The 22,085-nt window shown below is 45.5% G+C and overlaps 2 protein-coding genes across 8 annotated transcripts in view; one reads left to right on the top strand and one right to left on the bottom strand.

Annotated features, from left to right (window-relative positions):
* Nucleotides 1-11,647, bottom strand: part of ELF2 (E74 like ETS transcription factor 2) — a 143,615-nt gene extending 131,968 nt beyond the window's left edge. For 3 of the 4 annotated variants that reach the window (XM_053581619.1, XM_053581605.1, XM_053581487.1), the window contains exon 1: nucleotides 11,521-11,647. The gene's annotated coding sequence lies outside the window, so the exon portion shown is untranslated. The remainder of the gene's footprint in view (nucleotides 1-11,520) is intronic. The other variant, XM_053581523.1, reaches the window with a different exon arrangement.
* On the top strand, nucleotides 10,725-14,621 carry LOC128579689 (uncharacterized). 4 transcript variants are annotated; one of them, XM_053581705.1, is made up of 3 exons: nucleotides 10,725-10,911; nucleotides 11,570-12,099; nucleotides 14,417-14,519. In XM_053581705.1, the coding sequence occupies exons 1-3, from the start codon at nucleotides 10,842-10,844 to the stop codon at nucleotides 14,420-14,422; spliced, it is 606 nt and encodes a 201-aa protein (XP_053437680.1). In that variant the 5' UTR covers nucleotides 10,725-10,841; the 3' UTR covers nucleotides 14,423-14,519. The 4 variants fall into 4 exon arrangements, with proteins under 4 accessions (XP_053437680.1, XP_053437670.1, XP_053437699.1 ...); XM_053581724.1 differs by lacking the exons at nucleotides 10,725-10,911; nucleotides 14,417-14,519 and adding exons at nucleotides 11,030-11,120; nucleotides 14,548-14,621 and having other exon boundaries at nucleotides 11,573-12,099; XM_053581716.1 differs by lacking the exon at nucleotides 10,725-10,911 and adding an exon at nucleotides 11,030-11,120 and having other exon boundaries at nucleotides 11,573-12,099.
* The last annotated feature ends 7,464 nt before the right edge of the window (nucleotides 14,622-22,085 follow it).

Here is a 22,085-nt window from a genome sequence, read left to right on the forward strand (position 1 = left end):
TAAGTAACGACTGAATTTAGATAATTCTATTTTTCTTAGAGTGTCGTGGCATCATAGCTCACAGCAACCTCCAACTCTTGGGCTCAAGCAATTCTCTTGCGTCGGCCTCCCTGATAGCTGGGACTACAGGCAGCCGCCACAACATCTGGCTATTTTTGTCTATTTGTTTAGCAGGCCCGGGGCAGGTTCAAACCCACCAGCCCTGGAGAAAGTGGCCAGTACCCTAACCATTGAGCTACAGGCACCCCCCCTAAGTAATCCTTTAATTTATCTACTGGGTGAGAGCTTTAATTCAACCCAGTCATGAAGTACTAAATGACAAAACTGCTCTTTATTATCCAGGGGGTAAGTAAGGAAATGTTTGTGCTATTACTAATGCTACATATGTTGTGGCTAGATAAATTCCTCCAGGAAAAATGACATTCATATACAAAAAAAGAAAACAGGCCAAATGGTTATAATATATCTCATTTACTTCCCTACTGTCATTTGATTTATTCAATTGATTGTCTTTACACCTAGGCTCATGGCTCAAAACCATTATATAAACTGGAACTGTCATATTACTATTCATTTTACTTTGTGTTTTCCTTTTTATGCTTTGTGCCTATTATTTGCTAATTTCTGCAAAAGTACAACTCCTAAGAGAGTAATGCTGGCCCTGCACTTTAATTATGCCAAGACCTAAGAAACAGACAAAAATTGAACTTAACAATGGACTCCTGGTAGATTTAGCTGGGGGTCACTCTTCCCAAACCTCACTTGTTGCTCAAATGTAGCTAAAAGTTTTGACACTGACTCCTACTCACCAATCACTCCTCCAGTGGGGGGTCAGACCAACCACCAAGCACAGCTCCATCTGGGCACCAAGGGACAATTAAAATCTAACTATAGGATGACTGATCAGTGATACTTTCAAAGAAAGATTATGACTAACATGGGCAAATGAGAAAGTTTCTAGAATTAATATGTCATTTTTGTTGGGCAGCGCCTGTGGCTCAAGGAGTAGGGCGCCAGTCCCATATGCTGGAGGTGGCGGGTTCAAACCCAGCCCCAGCCAAAAACCAAAAAAAAAAAAATGTCATTTTTGTTAAAAACTCTGACAAATGCAGCCAGGAAAAACCATGAAGGGAAGCACTCTCAGGCACAAATACCTTTATCAGAAGTACCATCACTCATGGCTCAGCGCCCGCCCATAGCTCAGTGAGTAGGGCACTGGCTGCATAAACTGAGGCTGGCGGGTTCGAGCTCGGACCCGACCTGCTAAACAATGACAACTGCAACCAAAAAACAGCTGAGCATTGTGGTGAGCACCTGTTGTCCCAGCTACTTGGGAGGCTGAGGCAAGAGAATAGATTAAGCCCAAGAGTTGAGGTTGCTGCACTCTACCAAGGGCAACATAGTGAAACTCTGTGGCTCAAAGGGGTAGGGTGCCGGCCCCATATGCCAGAGGTGGCGGGTTCAGACTCAGCCCCGGCCAAAAATAAATAAATAAATAAATAAAGTACCATAACAAAAGACTGCAAAAAACACAGCCTTGCCCAAAGGCCACCACAACCTTACAGAAACAATACTTCTGCTAGGTCTACCCAGCAAGTGCCTGTCCAACTTTAGACTGGCACCATCCTTGTTACTGATCCTTGTAGCCAAGGATAATTGATTCAAAACAATTATGTAGAGTCAGCGCCTGTAGCACAGTGGTTACAGCGCTGGCCACATACACTGAGGCTGGAGGGTTCAAACCCAGCCCGGGCCAGCTAAGTGACAAATGACAACCACAACAGAAAAATAGCCAGGCGTTGTGGCAGACGCCTGTAGTACCAGCTCCTTGGGAGGCTGAGGCAAGAGAATCATTTAAGCCCAAGAGATTGAGGTTGCTGTGAGCTGTGACATCACAACACTCCACCTAGGGTGAAACAATGAGACTCTGTCTAAAAAAAAAAAAAAAAATTATGTAATCCTCTTCATTTTTTCTTCAAAAACCTTTATCTCCTAGATATGTACATAGTTTACTATGGTACGTGTATTCCTGCTGCAAGGCCCATTCCTGAATAAATATCATTTTCCTTCAGAAAAGATCTGGTTTCCTCAGCTTCAGTGCACTGATCATAGATCACTCCAACCTCAAACTTACCTGGCTAAAGCCACCCTCCTGCCTCAGCCTCCAAAATAGGTGGGACTAAAACATTTGCCACCACACCCAACTAACTTTTTTTATTTTTTGCAGAGACAATGTCTTACTATATTGTTCAGGCTGGTCTTGAACTCCTAGCCTTAAGCAATCCTCCCACCTCGGCCTCCCAGAGCACTAGGACTACAAGTATGAGCCACCATGACTAATCAGGTAGAGAGTTCTTACATAAGACAAAAAAAGCATAAGCTGTAAGAGAAAAACCTGAGAAGCCAGACTCCACTAAAATTACAATTTATACCCTTTAAAAGATCCCAATCCCCAAGAAATGAAAAGACAAGCCACAGACTGGAAGGAAATATTTGCAAATCAAACATTACTAAAGGACTTAACATCTAGAATACATTGAGAAAAACTTTTACAACTCAAAAATAATAAGTCAAACAACTCATTTTAAAAATAGGCAAAAGGGGGCGGCGCCTGTGGCTCAGTGAGTAGGGCGCCAGCCCCATATGCAGAGGGTGGCGGGTTCAAACCCAGCCCCGGCCAAACTGCAACAAAAAAATAGCCAGGCGTTGTGGCGGGCGCCTGTAGTCCCAGCTGCTCGGGAGGCTGAGGCAAGAGAATCGCGTAAGCCCAAGAGTTAGAGGTTGCTGTGAGCTGTGTGATGCCACGGCACTCTACCCGAGTGCGGTACAGTGAGACTCGGTCTCTACAAAAAACAAAAAAAATAGGCAAAAGGGACAGGCAAGAGCCTGTAATCCCAGCACTCTGGGAGGCTGAGCTGGGTGGATTGCTTGAGCTCACCAGTTCGAGACCAGCCTGAACAAGAGCCAGACCCCATCTCTACTAAAAATAGAAAAACAGAGGCAAGAGGATCGCTTGAGCCTAAGAGTTAGAGGTTGCTGTGAGCTATGATGTTATAGCACTCTACCAAGGGCAACAGCTTGAGACTTTGTCTCAAAAATAAATAAATAAAATGAAATAAAAATAAAACAGGCTCAGCGCCTATAGCTCAACGGCCAAGGGCACCAGCCATATACGCCAGAGCTGGTGGTTCGAATGCAGCCTGGGCCTGCCAAACAACAATGACAACTACATGGGTGGTGCCTGTGGCTCAGTGAGTGGGGCGCAGGCCCCATATGCCGAGGGTGGCGGGTTCAAACCCAGCCCCGGCCAAACTGTAACAAAAAAATAGCCGGGTGTTGTGGCGGGCGCCTGTAGTCCCAGCTGCTCAGGAGGCTGAGGCAGGAGAATCGCGGAAGCCCAAGAGTTAGAGGTTGCTGTGAGTCCTGTGACATCATGGCACTCTACCAAGGTCGGTAAAGTGAGACTGTCTCTACAAAAAAAAAAAAAAAAAAAAAAACAATGACAACTACAACCAAAAAAAAAAAAAAATAGCCAGGCGTTGTGGTGAGTGCCTGTAGTCCAGCTACTTGGGAGGCTAAGGCAAGAGAATCGCTTAAGCCCAAGAGTTGGAGGTTGCTGTGAGCTGTGACACCATGGCACTCTACCGAGGGTGACATAGTGAAACTCTGTCTTAAAAAATATAAAATTAAAAATAAAAATAGAACAGGCAAAACATTTGATTTTTTTTTCATTTTTCAATGTTTTTATTATTTTTATTTATTTTTTTTTTTTTTTTGCCACTGGTGTATTAGCTGGCCCAGTCTAGGTTTGAACCCACCAGCCTCAGTGTATGTGGCCGCCACCCTACCCACTGAGCTACGGGCGCCACCCAGATTTGAATATTTTTGTCAACAAAAAAAGATATATGCACTCTGAGAGGCCAAGGTAGGTGGCCTGCCTAACCTCACGAGTTCGAGACCTGCCTGAGCCAGAGTAAGACCTGTCTCTAAAAAACAGCCCTGGTATTGTGGCAGGCACCTATAGTCCCAGCCCACTTGGGAGGGTGAGGCAATAGAATAGCTTAAGCCCAAGAATTTGAGGCTGCTGTGAGATGTGACATCAGAGCATTCTACTGAGGTCAACGACAACAAAATGAGACTCTGTTTCAAAAAAAAAAAAAAAACAACAAGATATATGGGCCTGGTGTGGTGGCCCACACCTATAATCCTGGCACTCTGGAAGGCTGAGGTAGGAGAATTACTCGAGCTCAGGAGTTTGAGACTAGCCTGAGCAAAGCAAGACTCCCATCTCTGCTATAAATAGAAAAATTAGCCAGGCATTGTGCAGATGCCTGTAGTTCCAACTACTCAAGAGGCTGAGGCAGGAGATGCACTTAAACACGGGAGTTTAAGGTTGCTGTGAACTAGGCTGATACCACAACACTCTAGCCCAGGTGACAAGAGTGAGACTATCTTAAAAATAAATAAATAAGGGCGGCGCCTGTGGCTCAGTCGGTAAGGCGCCAGCCCCATATACCGAGGGTGGCGGGTTCAAACCCAGCCCCGGCCAAACTGCAACCAAAAAATAGCCGGGCGTTGTGGCGGGCGCCTGTAGTCCCAGCTACTCGGGAGACTGAGGCAAGAGAATCGCTTAAGCCCAGGAGTTGGAGGTTGCTGTGAGCTGTGTGAGGCCACGGCACTCTACCGAGGGCCATAAAGTGAGACTCTGTCTCTACAAAAAATAAATAAATAAATAAATAAATAAAAAGGCATGGAGCTTGGCTCAGCGCCTGTGGCTCAAGCAGCTAAGGTGTCAGCCACATACACCTGAGCTGGTAGGTTTGAATCCCAGGCCCGCCAAACAACACTGATGGTTGCAACCAAAAAAAAAAAAAAATAGCCAGGTGTTGTGGCGGGCGCCTGGAGTCCCAGCTTTTTGGGAGGCAGAGGCAGGAGAATCGCTTAAGCCCAGGAGTTAGAGGTGGCATCACAGCACTCTACCCAGGGCAACAGCTTGAGGCTCTGTCTCAAAAAAAAAAAAAAAAAAAGGCTTCTGAAGCACTGACACCCATGACACCTGCTGCAATGCAGATGAACCTCAAAAAAATAAACATTGAGAATTTAAAAATAAAACAAAAGACACATTTAAATAGATTGTTTAAAAAATATACACGGGCCGGGTGTAGTGGCTCAGGCCTATAATCCTAGCACTTTGGAAGGTCAAAAAGAGAAGACTGCTTCAGCTCAGGAGTTCAAGACCACCCTGAACAAAAGCAAGACCCCATCTCTACCAAAAATAGAAAAGTTAGCTTGGCATTGTGGGACATGCCTGTAGTCCCACCTACTCAGGAGGCTGAGGCAGGAAGACCACTAGAGCCCAGAAGTTTGAGGTTGCTGTGAGCTATGATGATACTACTCCCCTCTATCCAAGGTGACAGAAGGAGACCATCTCAAAAGAAAGGAAAAGGATACATGAGTGGCTAATAATCAGATAAAAAGATGCTCAACACTATGAGACATAAGGAAATTCAAATTAAAACTACAATGAATTGGAAGAAGGGGGTGCGGTCTCCGTGTGTGACACAGCTTTTGGGGGGCAAGACACAATTATAAAATGGACTTTACTGAACAAATGCAATCAGTGTAACCTGGTTTCTTGTACCCTCAAACAATCCCTAACAACAACAAAAGAACTACAATGAATTAACAAATTCATATCGACTCAAATGGCTATATAAAAAAAGACACGTATCGGCGGCGCCTGCAGCTCAAGGAGTAGGGTGCCGGTCCCATATGCCGGAGGTGGCAGGTTCAAACCTAGCCCCGGCCAAAAACCACAAAAAAAAAAAAAAAAAAAGACACGTAATAATAAGTGTTGGCAAGGTCATGAAGAAAACTAAGAAATCTCATACCTAGTTGTTAGGAATGTTAAGATAGTACTGCCACTTTGGGAAGTAGTTTGACAGTTTCCTAAAAAGTAAAACATATGATGCAAATACCTAGCAGAAATGAAATCGTTATGTTCACATTAAGACTTGTACTCAGGCGGCACCTGTGGCTCAGTTAGCAGGTGAGCCAGCCCCATATACCGAGGGTGGCAGGTTCAAACCCAGCCCCAGCTGAACTGCAACAAAAAAACAGCCGGGCGTTGTGGCAGGTGCCTGTAGTCCCAGCTAGCTACTCAGGAGGCTGAGGCAGGAGAATTGCCTAAACCCAAGAGTTGGAGGTTGCTGTGAGCTGTGTGACGCCACGGCACTCTACCGAGGGCAGTAAAGTGAAACTCTGTCTCTACAAAAAAAAAAAAGACTTGTACTCAAGGCTCAGCACCGGTAGCTCAATGGCTAGGGTGCCAGCCACATACTCCGGGGCTGATGGGTTCAAACCTGGCCCAGGCCTACTAAAACAACAATGATAACTACAACAAAAAAACAGCCAAGTTGTGGTAGTCACCTGTAGTCCCAGCTACTTGGGAGGCTGAGGCAAGAGAATCAGTTAAGCCCAACACTTAGAAGTTCCTGTGAGCTGTGATGCCACACTCTACCCAGGGTGAGACATAGTAAGACTCTGTCTCAAAAAAAAAAAAAAAAAAAAGTGGTAGTCTCCCCTTATCCAGTTTCACTTTCCACAGTTTCAGTTACCCACAAAGGTGGTCTGAAAATACTACATGGAAAATTCCAGAAACAAATAATCCATGTTTTAAATCATGCACTATTCAGAGTAACATGAAATCTCATGCCCTCCCTTCCCAGTCCTATCTGGGATGTGAATCATCCCTTTGTCCGGGTACTCATACTATATGTACTACCAGCCAGTCAGTCACTTGGGAGCCATCTCGGTTACCAGATCCTCTATCATGCTATCACAGTATTTGTGTTCAACTAACCCTTATTTTACCTAATAATGGTCCCAAAGCTCAAGACCAGCAATGCTGACAATTCAGATATGCCAGAAGAAAAGTTGTAAAATGATTCCTTTCTTTTTTTTTTTTTTTTTTTGCAGTTTTTGGCAGGGACTGGGTTTGAACCGTAAAATGATTCCTTCAAGCGAAAAGTTGAAAATTCTCAATTTAGGGCGGTGCCTGTGGCTCAGTCGGTAAGGCGCCAGCCCCATATACCGAGGGTGATGGGTTCAAACCTGGCCCGGGCCAAACTGCAACCAAAAAATAGCCAGGCATTGTGGCGGGCGCCTGTGGTCCCAGCTACTGGGGAGGCTGAGGCAAGAGAATTGCTTAAGCCCAGGAGTTGGAGGTTGCTGTGAGCTGTGTGAGGCCACGGCACTCTACCGAGGGCCATAAAGTGAGACTCTGTCTCAACAAAAAAAAAAAGAAAATTCTCAATTTAATGAGAAAAAACATTATATGCTGAGGTTGCTAAGATCAACAAGAGCAAATATCCTAGCCATGAAATTGTGATCAGTATATTAATATTACTATTTTTAATTTACTGTGCCTAATATATAAATTTTATCATAAATATGTATTACACTTAGAGAGAAAATAGTATATATAGGGTTCAGTACCAGCTGAGATTTCAGGCATCCACTGGGGGTCTTGGAATCTCCCAGTGGTGTCCCCCACAGATAAGGAAGAACTGCTGTATATCCATAAAAGGAAATGCTATTTAACAAAAAGGAGGAACAAAATATTGAAGCATGCTACAATAAGAATGAATCCCAAAGCATTACGGTAAGTTAAAAAAGAGAGATGCAAAAGACAATATATTGTATGATTCCATTTATGTGAAATATCCAGAAAAAGTAAATCTATGATGACAAAAACAAATCAGTAATTGCTGGGGACTACGGGTGAGAATGAGCAAACATGCTACAGAGTTTTTAGAGGCCACGGAATATTCTCAATTTGGCTTGTGGTAAGTTTCATAATTCTATATATTTACTAAAAAATACTGAATATTACACTCAAAATGGGATGAATTTTTTGGTATTTAATAAGTCAGAAAGCTAATTTAATGAGAAGGGTACATATACAAGAGAAATGAAAACATATCCACACACAAACGTGTACACAATTACTCATCAGCATTATTCATAATAGCCAAACAGTGGAAACTCAAATGTCCATCAACTGGTGAATGGATAAATAAAATACATCCATACAATGAAATATTACCCAGAAATAAAAAGCATTATACCCACAATGCTATAACATACATAAACTTTGAAAACATGCTAAGTGAAAGAAGCCAGCTCCAAAAGACCACATATTATATAGTTTGATTTATATGAAAAGTCCAGAATAGGCAAATTGAGAGAGAGAGAAAAGATCAATGACTGTTTAGGACTAATAGTGTGGGGGGGAAATGGAGAGTTACTGCTAATGGGCAACAAGGATTCCTTTTAGGGTGATGAAAATATTCTAAAATTAATTATGGTAATGGCTGCACAACTTAGAATATACAGTCCCTCCATATCGCTGAGTTCCAAATTCATGGATTTAATCAACTAGGGATTGGAAATATTAAAAAAAAATTGACAGGGCGGCACCTATGGCTCAAGGAGTAGGGCGCCGGTCCCATATGCCGGAGGTGGCAGGTTCAAACCCAGCCCCGGCCAAAAACCACAAAAAAAAAAAATATATTGACAATCTATAGACTTTTACTTCCACATCATTACTCTGTAAATGACACATGTAACAATTATTTACATAGTATGTACACTGTAGATTTTAAAGCCACAGATGATTTAAAATATACAAGAGAATGTGCATAGCTTATCTGCAAATATTATGCAATTCTGCATCAGGGACTTGAGCATCCAGAGACTTTGGTAATCTCAGAAGGTCCTGGAACCAATCCCCCAAAGCTACTAATGGACTAAAAACCACTGAGGCCAGGAGTGCACCTCTAGCCTATAATCTTAGCCTTCTGGGAAACAGAAACTGAGGATAGCTTGAGGCCAGGATTTCAAACCAGCCTGAGCAGCAAAAGGAGACCTCATTTCTATAGAAAATTTAAAAAGTAGCTGCCAGGAGCGGTGACTCACACCTGTACTCCTAGCACTCTGGGAGGCCAAGGCAGGTGGATAGCTTGAGTTCATGAGTTCGAGACCAGCCTGAGCAAAAGCAAGACACCCCTCTTCATCCCCTACCACCCTATCTCTACTAGAAATAGAAAAACTGAGGCAAGTTTTTCTATTGAGTTCAAGTGGATTGCTTGAACCAAGGAGGAGGTTGCTGTGAGTTATGATGCCATGGCCCTCTACCCAGGGTGACAGCTTGAGACTCTATCTCAAAAAATAAATACATAAAATAAGTTGGGCAGCGCCTGTGGCTCAAAGGAGTAGGGCGCCGGCCCCATATACTGGAGGTGGTGGGTTCAAACCCGGCCCCGGCCAAAAACTGCAAAAAAATAATAATAATAATAAAATAAAATAAGTTAGCTGGGCATGGTGGCTTATGCCTGTACTTCCAGATATTCTAAAGGCTGAACCAAGAGGATTGCTTGGAGTTTGAGGTTGCGGTGAGCTATGACTACTGCACTCTAGCCTGGGCAACAGAACAAGATCCTGTCTCAAAACAAAAACAAAACCAAAACCACTGAACTGTACACTTTAAAACAAATTACACATTAAAACTGAGTGGCATGTAAGGGTTTCTATAAAGTTCACGTGCAATTTAAAATAGTTGGCTATTGTACAAATATGTACAACTACAACAGTTTTACAATGAAGTATTAATAAATAGTTGGCTATTTTAAATTGCACATGAACTTTATGGACACCCTATACCACAATAAAGCTGTTTACCCCCCACACACACACATATAAAAACATACAAACTCTGAGTAGATGAAACTATTAATAATGAGGCCCTACCACAGTTATCAATCTGTTTACTTACACTATAAAAATCCCAAAGTTACAAATTCTCTCCAACCATACTCAAGCTGATTATTGTATAAATGAATATTTATGTCTGAAATGAGGAACAATGATTAATCCAAGTCATTAGTTATATCACTAAGTTTCAAAATACTTGACATTAAATATTCAAATTTTAAATGCCTAAGATATTCCAATTTCTTATTTAAGTTTAGATAGCCCAACAACGCTCATATGTATGCATTCTGAAAACTAGTGTCCTATATAAACTTGATTCCTAAATTCCTTTAAATGTAATTCAATAGGTTCCAGTTTTATGTAAACTCATTCTACCTTTTGAAGAAACTCTGAAACAACAAAATCCAACCCTACCTTAGTAAAACACATTTTTCTGCGATTCTGGCACTAGAGAAGGTGCATAATTTACCTCTCCACAGAGACTTACAGATAAAAAAAATAAAAATGCAGATCTGATTACCAAACACACGATTACTGTTCTCTCATCACCGGATTAAAATTTAAACCATACAACTGAAGTAAACGTTCATGGACAGACGAAAGTGGGAAATATTACAGTTTTACAGTTAAGTATTAAGAACTTACAACCTATTCTGCAGTGAATCTGGCTCCTAGAAAAGGGAGTCTAGGACGCTGGCACAAGAGGAACACCGTACGATCTAGATTACTCTTGGAGTTATGGAGTATTTTCTCCGTCCTTTATTGACACGAAATAAAAATGCCCAACTAGAGCAAGAGAGGGGGCTCGGCCGCTCTGCTCATAAAACTGCTGGGTCAAAGTCAGCACCCGGCCCTGGCAGAGCCCCTCACTGTCCTCCTCCCATGCCCCTAGAACATCCAGGAGCGCGGTCCCTTAGGGCCAGCTTCTCAAGAAAAGATCCAGAAGGCGGTTACTGGACGTGCGTGTTACTGAGCCTGTTTTTTGTTTTGTTTAAAAAACAGATTCAGATCGGAGCCAAGCCTCCCTACCCCCCTGGGAATAAGGGAGGTGGCAGCAAGGGCCCGGCATGGAGAGCAAGAATAAAAGGACGGCCGAGTTCAACCTGTCGTGCAAGCTAGCAGTAGAGGAAAGGAAAGGTAAGCAGCGGCGGTAAGGCCCGACTGGGAAGGAAACTGGTGTCCAGCCACCCCCCTACCCCGCCCCGCCACCCGGAGCGGCCAGAGCCTAGGTGCCGCCCAGCCCCGGCGCCGGCCGTAGACTCCCGCCCAACACAGACCCTCCCAGGACGCGTTTCCTCCGGAGCCCGGCCGGACCCCCGCCCCGGCCTCCCCGAGGGATGAGGAGGGTGAGTTCAGTCCGCTTCTCGGCAGAGGTGACTAGCGCAAAGATGTAAACACAGCAAGACCAGCTGCGCTCGGCCCATCCCCCCCCCGACCGGGGTCCGTAACCTCTTCCCCAGCCCTGCCCTGCGCCCCGCGCTCGCAGCCGGCGGCCGGGCAGCGCGCCTTCCCCTTTCTCCAAGTCCCGCTCCCCGACCGTTGCCCGAGGGCACTCAGTCCTCGGTCCCCCGCCCCGTCCTGTGTCAACGCTACAGCCTTCGGAAAACCCCTCCGCAAACCCCGGAGCAAACAACACAAGCGCGGGGCGGGGGCGCGGAGGGAGGAGGCGGCACTCGGGACAGCTAGGCTTTATCGCCTCGCCCTCCGCGCTCCCCCTCCTCCAGCCTCGCCTGCCCGCGCTCTTACCTGCTCTCCCCGTCGCCTTGGAAGACCTCGGCACCTTTTTCCCTCCCAGCAGGGCCGCGGACTAGCCGCCGCTGTCGCGGTTGGCCAGGCAGTCCAGAGGGAGCCGGGGCCTCCCCCGCAACCCAAGCCGCTCCACAGGGAGAGGAGGAGACAAAACAGAGGCGCGCCGCCCCGCGCAGCGCCCCCAGCCCGCGCCGCCCCACCGACCCCCAACCGCCGAGGCGACGGCGGCGACACCGAGCTCGGCGCGGGGAGCAATGGTGGCCCCCGCCCCGCTCCTGGCCTCCTCCCTCCACCCCTCGCCTCGGCTCCTCCCCCTCGGCCTCCTGCCGCCGCCACCAGGACACTCGAGTCCGCCTCCCCCTCCCCGCCCGCTCGGAGCGCTCCTCCCCTCCCCACGCGGCGGGGGGGGGAGGCACCGCCAGTCACCGCAGAGCCTGTCAAACTGGGGCCGGCTATTTATGCGCCGCGGGGCCCCGCCGCCCTCGGCCCCCATCAGCCGGCGGAACCTGCCTCTGTTGCTCTCTCGAATCCCGCCCTCCCCTTATCGCCCAACTTCTCCCAGACCCGCCTGCTCAGGTAAAAGCGCTCGCCACTTGTCCGGCTTCTTGCTCCGGGTTACCCCATCCCGCTCTCCAGTCTAGGACTGGTGCGGGGAGCTCCGCCGCCCGGGGCGGGCGTGTGGGGACTGCGGGGCCGCGCCTGCACCTGCAGCGCCCGCCCGCTTCTCCCAGCCGACCGGGACCGCACGCACACCCTCGCCACTCTGAAGCACCCCCCACAAACCCTGACTGCCACCCCATCCCTAACTCAGGCCTCTCGCCCTTGTGCTCAGGGGACCGCCCCCCTCTGGGGCACTCAGACAGTTACTGGGGAGCGAAAGGTTGCAAAACTCCTAGCCTAGCTCAGTCTTGTCCCCACTCCTCCGCCTCGGCTAAGTAAAAGGCGGGGGTGCGGGCGGGCAGGAGCGCGACGCCGCCCCGCCCCGGCCGGTGACGCACGTGGCGCACCGCCCCGCCAGCCTCGCGCCCCTCGGCGCCGCCCGCTCCTCCTCCCGCTCGCAAACGCCGGCCTAGTGCACCCGCGGACCCCGCCCGGTTCCCAGAAATTACCACCCGCCCAACGGCCCCGCGGCGCGGCGGTTGGTGCCGGCGCTTGCTGGCGGTCTAGCGGCCGGGCCCAGCGCGCAGCTGCGGAGCGCGGCGGCCCCTTCGCGCTGCCCCGGGAGCTGCTGGCGCCCGCACCAAGCCATTGTCGCTCCTCGCTCGGCCCGCACGGAGAAGTAACTCAAGTCCGAGTATTGTAGATGCGAGGAGGGAGAGTTTATTGGTGAGGGAGTACTGGGGGCCAAGTGCCTGAGAATTCGAAAACGAAAACCCAGCAGTAGCCGCACGCTTCTGCTTTCCACACTTTCACACAAAGGGGAACCTCTGAACAGGGCACTCTCACGCGCCTCCAAGTGCACAAAAGCCAATGACACGGTGCCCTGGGTTGCCCGCGTTCGGAGCGCCTCATTAATGGGCTTTCTTAGGTGCATTTATGCATACAGACGCCTCATTCGCTTCCCTCACCACCACCATTCCCCGCCGCTGCGTTTTCTTGTATTTGTTTCTTTAACAAAGAGCACTGACCGTCCCGGTGCGCGCGGGGACTGTCCTGGTGCTCCCCTCTCGGGCACCTGCAGCCTAGCTACAACGGACCTGGCACCTCGGACACTATCCGCCAGGTTCATGTCTGGGCTCTAGCCTTACTCTTTTCTTTGCTGCTCCACAGCTAGTCTTGAGTGAAGAGAAATCCTAAGGAATAAAGGTGGTAGCTGTTCATGAAAGGAACGTGGGAACCATAGACATAACACTAGAGTGGGGTTCAAATGTCAAAAAACCGCAGTAGGGTCCACTGATTTAAAGCCCTGAAGAATCTAAGGGTGTAATGATCTCTTTATTTTCTACTATTGTTATTGTCTATTTACTTTGGTGTGATTCTTCCTTTTCTATCTTAAAAAGCAAATTTTAACTCTTAAACACGCAAAGTCTGGATTCATAAAGGTTAGTCCAAGATCCTCTTAACACTGACGACGTTTTGTGGATTTCTGAGTTCTAAAACGCGGTAACACTCTTTTGCACAAAAAGAATCTATAAAGCCTTGATAACGTTCAAACCTTTAATATGCAAAAATGATATGTTTCGCTGCAAACATATCACCCTTTCTAAGGCAGTATTTTTATCTTTTATTTCTTGTCAAATAACCTTTCATTTATGGAAACCATTGCCTACTTTAATATTTGTAAGGAATTAATAATCAATAGTACTGCATTTCCATAACAAACATGGCATATTAAGGAGCATGCAGGGACAAAGCCTCATTCCTGTACTTAGGGACAGATCTCACCTACTGGGTCATGTCTGTTGTCAGCCACCTTGCAAAGAAATATGTCTCCCACTGCTAATTTGCAGTGAGCTGGAAAGTCCCAGGTGGATAACAGTGGTAGATAACATCGTTCCCAATTTTTCACTCCTCCATGCCAGTATACCCTTTCAATTATGGCTTTGGGCCGGCTGTGGTGGCTTACGCCTGTAATCCTAGCACTTGGGAGGCTGAGGCGGGTGGATTGCCTAAGCTCACACATGTGAGACTAGCCTGAGCCAGAGGGAGACCTCCTCTCTAAAAATAGCCAGGTGTTGTGGCCAGTGCCTGTGGTCCCAGCTACTTGGGAGGCTGAGGCAAGAGAATCGCTTGAGCCCAAGAGTTTGAAGTTACTGTGAGCTATGATGACATAGCACTCTATCAAGGGTGACAAAGTGAGACTCTGTCTCCAAAAAAAAGAAAAGAAAAAAGAATCACGGCTTTGTAGTTCATCTAGTTAGAGATGGTATATTTCTCTACCCTGTTAATTCAGGCATAAATTACTCCATTTGCCTTTGGCCAAAGGCATATGGACAGAAGTGACAATGTGACAAGTGCTGAGGCTGGCCTCAAAGAGGTATTTCATGTTTCTGCTTATCTGTCTGGCACTTCTGCCGTGTGAAGAACATACCTGCTGCTCCAAGAAGGATGAGGGACACACCTGAAACAGGTCTGGAACCACCCCCAGCTTGGAATCAGTGACCTGCATAATAAAGCATTATTGTTTTAAGCCCTGTGTATTTGGAGTGGTTTGCTTCCCAGAATTAGTGTCTTGATAGCTGGCAAGAATAATGGATAGAGCACTCTACTTCCTTGGTATTGACTTGGAGATGCCTAACTTGATGTCTCTGAGCTTTTTGGTAGTGGGTGTTAGACACATCCCTTGTGGATGCTGGCCAAGTAAGAATCACAGAAAGTTTGCAACAAAGCATTCTAAAGACTTCAGGATTAGTAGGACAGCTCTGGTGTGGCCAATGGTCCTGATAGTAAGCTAAGGATCACAGAATAGGCATTCTCTGTGTTGTACCTGGATTTTTTTTTTTTTTTACATTACACAAATCATTTTTTAATTATATAAGTGATTCATTAATACATTCTCATAATCAATTTTCAAATAATGCATAATGGACTTTTTAAAAATTCCAGTCCCCCCAGCCACTTTCCACTCTTTATTACCCTTCACACATACCCAGCCATTCCATACCTCTGCTCTTCCACAGATAACCATAAATGATAGTTTAGCCTGTGAGCTTCCAGACTTTTTCTGTGCACATACATACATGTATCCATACTTTCTTGTCTCCATTTATTTTCCCTTTGTTCTTAAATATAGGGAAATTGGGTGGCACCTGCGGCTCAAAGGAGTAGGGTGCCAGCCCCATATACTGAAGGTGATGGGTTCAAACCCAGCCCTGGCAAAAAAAAAAGAATTTAAAATAAAGGGAAATCTTTTTTAAAGTTCAACCTGTTTTCAGTATTATAGGTTAACCAAAGGAAGAGGTTTTCCTGCTTTTATAACAGAATGTTAAATGGGAGGGGGACCCCCCTTGGGCCCAGTATGGGGCTGGCAGTAACAATGAACATGAGGAACACAAGAAAAAACTAAATTCTTAAGAGTGGTGGCCAGCAAACCATTTCCCTCTCCCAGTGTGGAACTTCATTTTCTTGGGCTAATCCTTAGAAGTTCTGAGTTATATTTTACTGCATGAGGCCATACTCCCTTACAACATTTAAAGCCCGAGTATAAGGTATAGCTGTTCTATCTTTTCTGACATAACCTTGAGAGTCACGTACCATCAGTTCTGTTGGTCATATACATTGGTCCTAATTTAGTTTGGGAGGGGACTACACAGGATATTAGTACCAGGAGATGAGGACCATTGGGGCCATATGGAAAGCTGGCTGCCACAATGACATTCACAGTAGTGAATTTTGAGTAACAATTTCTTTGCCTTAATTTTATCTATCAATTTATTTTTATTTTTTATTTCAAAATATTAAGGAGGTACAAATGTTTGTTACATGGATACCTTATATAATGCTTAAATTGGGGCTTTTTGTGTGCCCATCACCAGAATAGTGATCATTGTACCTGATAGATAACTTTTTACCCCCAACCCTTCTGTTTCTTGGTTTCCAGTGTCCGTTACATCTCTTTTTGACTAACACAGTATTTAAACTTGGTTGATTCTGTCATCAGAAGTTGGCAAATTTTCTGGTCACTAGTGACTATGCAGACTTTACAAAAACAGCCAGAAAAATCTCTTCTTTTTCTCTCCTGAAAGAACAAGTGGTTCTGGGCAACTATGCAGTTACCTTATTTGTGAACCACTAAATCCAACCCTCTATGCAAGGAAGATTATTCATACATAATTCCCCCATGCTGTGGGTCTACAGAGGAACCCAGTCCCCAAATTCACTTTTTGAGTGTTGACTTTTATGAATCAGAATCTTTTAAACATTGTATATTAAGTAGGTTATAAGAAGCCTCCCTCAGAGAATGACCAAAACCAAAATAACTTGAGAGGGGCATGTTAAGTTTCTAGTAAAGTTATTTTGAGGATGAAATTTGTACTATAAAATATAATCAGATAAACAGAAAGTATAAAGTTTTGAACCTGAAAATTAAATACTCATGAGTTTCTTTTTTTTTAATCCTCATGAGTTTCATGTGTTGCTTTATCGTGTAATGTTTTCTAGTATAAGTACTTAAAGTCATTTTGTAATTTAAGTTTTTGTTATATTTCAAAAGCAGCCCTCTCTTTAAAATATTGCTTTAAGTTGGATGAATTGTATTAATTCAACAGAAAAATTATTTTAAAGTACATTGTATTGCTTTATGAAAACATTTAAAGTATTTAAGATGGATTACATTTTATTCTAGTTAGAATTTATATTTTTAATGTAAAACCAACTTTTATTTTTTTGTTTTGCTTTGTTTTGAGGCAGAGTCTCACTTTATTGCCCCTGGTAGAGTGCCCCGACATCATAGCTCACTGGGCCTAAGCCATTCTCTTGCCTCAGCCTCCCAGGTAGCTGGGACTACAGGCACCCTCCACAATGCCCAGCTATTTTTAGAGAAGAGTTTTGCTCTTCCTCAGGCTGGTCTCAGGCAATCCACCCACCTCAGCCTCCCAGAGTGCTAGGATTATGAGCCATCATTCCCGGCCTTAAAACCAACTTTTGTAAGCAGACTTTACTTCCTCATCTTTATTATATAATTAAAACTCCAAGTGAAGGGCGGTGCCTGTGGCTCACTGGGTAGGGTGTTGCCCCGTGTACCAAGAGTGGCGGGTTCAAACCCAGCCCCAGCCAAACTGCAACAACAACAAAAAAATAGCCGGGCATTGTGGTGGGCGCCTGTAGTCCCAACTACTCCGGAGGCTGAGGCAAGAGAAGCGCCTAAATCCAGGAGTTGAAGGTTGCTGTGAGCTGGGTGATGCCATGGCACTCTACCTAGGGCACAAAGCAAGACTTTCTCTACAAAAAAAAAAAAAAAAAACTCCAAGTGAAGATTTAAGATCATGCTAATATTTAAAGTTTCTGAATAAAATTATTTTCTTAATAAAATCCAGGGTAGGGCGGCGCCTGTGGCTCAGTGAGTAGGGCGCCGGCCCCATATGCCGAGGGTGGCGGGTTCAAACCTAGCCCCGGCCAAACTGCAACCAAAAAAATAGCCGGGCGTTGTGGCGGGCGCCTGTAGTCCCAGCTGCTCTGGAGGCTGAGGCAGGAGAATCGCGTAAGCCCAAGTATTAGAGGTTGCTGTGAGCCATGTGACGCCACGGCACTCTACCCAAGGGCGGTACAGTGAGACTCTGTCTCTACAAAAAAAAGTAAATAAATAAAATAAAATCCAGGTTAAATGCTATAGTAGTTAATTAAAACGCAAAGGTAAATAGACCCTCATCTCTACTAAAAAGAAAAAGAAAAAAAAACTGAGGCAAGAGGATCACTTGAGCCCAAGAGTTGGAGGTTGCTGTAAGCTATGACGCCGCCGCACTCTACCCAGGGCAACAGCTTGAGTCTCTATCTCAAAAAAGAAAAAAGAAAGAAAGCAATGTTTCTTTCCATTTTCTTTTTAGGTTACCGTAAAAATTAGAAAAACAAGCAAAAATCGTGTTTTCCCGTTATGTATTTGCTTTCTTCTCTGGAGGTTTTTCCTATTTGTCAGCTGATCACTGTAGGTTGCATTACTTTAATAACAGCAACAATGATAGTAACAGCCACTATTAGCATGCTGCTAAGTGCCCTGTGTTCATCTATCTTCATTTTAAGATTAATGCTGAAGTTAAGAAGGGTTGAGCCATTTGTTCAAAGTTTTACAGTAGATGTCAGAATTGGATATTGAATCCTTTTCCAAACCCCACTTGTACACTCATACATTATAATAGTAAAATGCACTTTTTTTTTTTTTGAGACAGAGCCTCAAGCTGTCGCCCTGGGTAGAGTGCTGTAGCATCACAGCTCACAGCAACCTCCAACTCCTGGGCTCAAGCAAATCTCCTGCCTCCGCCTCCAAAGTAGCTGGGACTACAGGCGCCCACCACAACGTCTGGCTATTTTTTTGGTTGCAGCCATCATTGTTTGGTGGGCCCGGGCTGGTTTCGAACCTGCCAGCTCAGGTGTATGTGGCTGGCGCCTTAGCTGCTTGAGCCGTAGGCACCGAGCCAGTAAAACGCATTTTTTTTTTTTTTTTTTGAGACAGAATCTCCCTTGCCTGGAGTACAGTGGCCTCACCTGCTGGCTTAAAGTGATCCTCCTGTCTCAGACTCCCAAGTAGCTGAGACTAGAGGTGTACATCACTACACTGTCTAATTTTTCTATTTTTTTTTTTTAGAGATAGGGTCTTGCTATTGCCCAGGCTGGTCTCAAACTTCTGACGTCAAGCAGTCCTCCCACCTCAGCATCTCAAAGTCCTAGGATCATTGTACAGGCCCAGAATGCTTTCTTTTTCTTTTTTATTTTTTTAAATAATTTGTGTAATTTTTAATTATGCCTTTTCAAATAAAAGGTGGTAGAAATCAAATTTATTTTAACATGGTAGTAAATGATTAATGATTTTTCATATACTGTATATATGTATATGTTTACATGCCTGATTATAATAGGCAACATACTTGCATGTATACTTAGATTTAATAAAGTAACTTTGCTCTTTCGTTTTTCCTTCTTTATTTTGAAGACCCCCTGTTTTTCTTTTTCTTTATTTTTTTGTAGAGACAGAGTTTCACTTTATTGCCCTCGGTAGAGTGCTGTGGCCTCACACAGCTCACAGCAACCTCCAACTCCTGGGCTTAAGCAATTCTCCTGCCTCAGCCTCCCGAGTAGCTGGGACTACAGGTGCCCGCCACAACGCCCAGCTATTTTTTGATTGCAGTTTAGCCGGGGCCGGGTTTGAACCCGCCACCCTCGGTATATGGGGCCGGCGCCCTACTCACTGAGCCACAGGCGCCGCCCGACCCCCTGTTTTTCATTTTAATATCTCAGACCACCAAGGAATGGGTGCATATCCAAAGAATAAATTGTTTACAAATAGACTCTTGCATACACTACCATCGCTCCCTCAATAGCAAAGACTTTGTGGGAGCACAAAAAGCCTTTACTGGTTTAAGAATCATATCTGAGACTAAATCCTTGCTTTGCTCTTTATTAACTCTGGACAAGTTATTTAATCTCTCTGGGCCTATTTCCTCACCTGTAAAGTGACTTATCATATATCTGCTGGACTCTCAAAATGTAGCCAACGTTTTTTTTCAGCTTCTAACATTGGGGGTATAACAAGGTTGAAAATAATAGCCTATAGTCATTTTTTGGCTGGTCTTCCATCAACTCCAAGGTTGGAACTCCATATGTGACATCCTTCGCTCCCTCCACAATCATTGCTCCTAAAGTCATAGACAGGTCTATCCTGCAGGACTTCCACTGCCTGAGTTAATACTGGAGACATATGGCAAGATTCTTGTGTCAATGTTCTGCATTCACCTTGTCGTTATCTAGCCTCGTCTCCATGCAGCTTGCGGGAGAGCGTGTTGGTGGATGGCATTGAGGTCCCACCTCTCCCATTGTTGAGGCCTTTGGCAGCCCCGGAAGTCGGCACTGCGACCACTTCCCCTGTGTCCTTGGCCATAGCCCAGCGTTTCCCAGCCGCTGCGGCTGAGGTACCACCGCGGCCTTCCACAGGGAGCGTGGTGACTGCCCCAGCCAGAACGCTTTCTTGACACACTTAATAGCAGTCTTGCTTCAAATGTTCATGTACAGACATACAGTATGAAACGTATTGCTCTCTGCTTCGGCCCTGACACCATCCTCATTTGCTATTCTTTCAAATTCAAGGGCATTGCTACGACCTTATAGCCCGGCTGACCTCTGGTTAGCCTCCCTGTTCCACCTAACGTTGCAGAAACTACCGGAGAAGCTTGAGTGTTCTAGCCAAGTTCCCCATCTCCCACCCCCCCTCCTTCACTATTGGTTGCCAACAAATTCCCTCTACTCTAGCTTATGGTTTCTATATCCTGCTCTTTCTGCTCCCCTTCCTGGCTGCCACATTGTTCTGAGCAGACTTTCCATATCTGCTGCTGACACTGACTACCGAGCAAAAAATAATGTTAGATATTTAAGGCCAGGACAAGAAGCCAATCAATAGGGAGGATAAAAGGGTAATAGGAGGGCCATGATTAAAATGTGAATAAGTTTGAAACCAGCCTGAGCAAAAGTGAGACCCCGTCTCTTCTTTCTTTTTTTTTTTTTTTTTTTTTTTTTGTAGAGACAGAGTCTCACTGTACCGCCCTCGGGTAGAGTTCCGTGGCGTCACACGGCTCACAGCAACCTCTAACTCTTGGGCTTACGCGATTCTCTTGCCTCAGCCTCCCGAGCAGCTGGAACTACAGGCACCCGCCACAATGCCCGGCTATTTTTTGGTTGCAGTTTGGCCGGGGATGGGCTTGAACCCGCCACCCTCGGTATATGGGGCCGGCGCCCTGCTCACTGAGCCACAGGCGCCGCCCATAGACCCCGTCTCTTCTAAAAATAGTAAAACTGAGGCAAAAGGATCACTTGAGCCTGAGTTGGAGGTTGCTGTGAGCTATGATGTTACAGCACTCTACCCAAGGCTACAGCTTGAGACTCCGTCTCAAAAAAATATATATATATATATGAATACCAGAAAGAAAAAGATGGACTAAATGAGAAGAGTAGATGAGAGTTTATGAATGTCATGTGAATCTACATGAAAGACTAGAAACTCACAATAAAGGAGAAAAGGAAATAAAAAGTTTTATGGCTGGGCAGCGCCTGTGGCTCAGTGAGCAGGGCGTGGGCCCCATATACCGAGGGTGGCGGGTTCAAACCCGGCCCCGGCCAAACCGCAACAAAAAAATAGCCCGGCGTTGTGGCGGGCGCCTGTAGTCCCAGCTACTCGGGAGGCTGAGGCAGGAGAATCGCCTAAGCCCAGGAGTTGGAGGTTACTGTGAGCTGTGTGACGCCACGGCACTCTACCAAGAGCGATAAAGTGAAACTGTCTCTACAAAAAAAAAAAAAAAAAAAGTTTTGTGGCTAAACTTAATATTCAAAAGTTCATGAATACATATAGTAATTGATAATATCTGTACTTACATGTAGTCAGAGTCCTTAATTTTTTTTTTTGAGACAGTCTCACTATGTCACCCTCGGTGTCCCAGCTCACAGCAACCTCAAACTCTTGAGCTTACACGATTCTCTTGCCTCAGCCTCCCAAGTGGCTGGGACTACAGGTGGCTGCAAAATGCCCAGGTATTTTTTTTTGTTGTTGTTGTTGTAGTTGTCATTGTTGTTTAGCTGGCCGGAGCCGGTTTGAACCCACCAGCCCTCATGTACGTGGCCAGTGCCCTAACCACTGAGTATAGGTGCCAAGCCATGGTCAGCCCTTGATAACAACAAAATACTTTTGAAATTTAGCATCATCTATTTGAGGTGTAGTTTCTTTTAATTCTCACAATAACCAAATCAGGAAGATATTATAGTGTTGTCATTTTGCAGATTATGAAATTGAGGTGACTAGGCTCGGTGCCCGTAGTACAGTGGTTACAGCGCCGGCTACATACACCAAGGCTGGCAGATTCAAACCCAGCCCAGACCAGCTAAACAACAATGACAACTGCAACAATAATTTAACAACAAAAATAGCC

This window comes from Nycticebus coucang, chromosome 1 (genome assembly GCF_027406575.1).
Source record: "Nycticebus coucang isolate mNycCou1 chromosome 1, mNycCou1.pri, whole genome shotgun sequence".
Classification (NCBI taxonomy): Eukaryota; Metazoa; Chordata; class Mammalia; order Primates; family Lorisidae; genus Nycticebus; species Nycticebus coucang.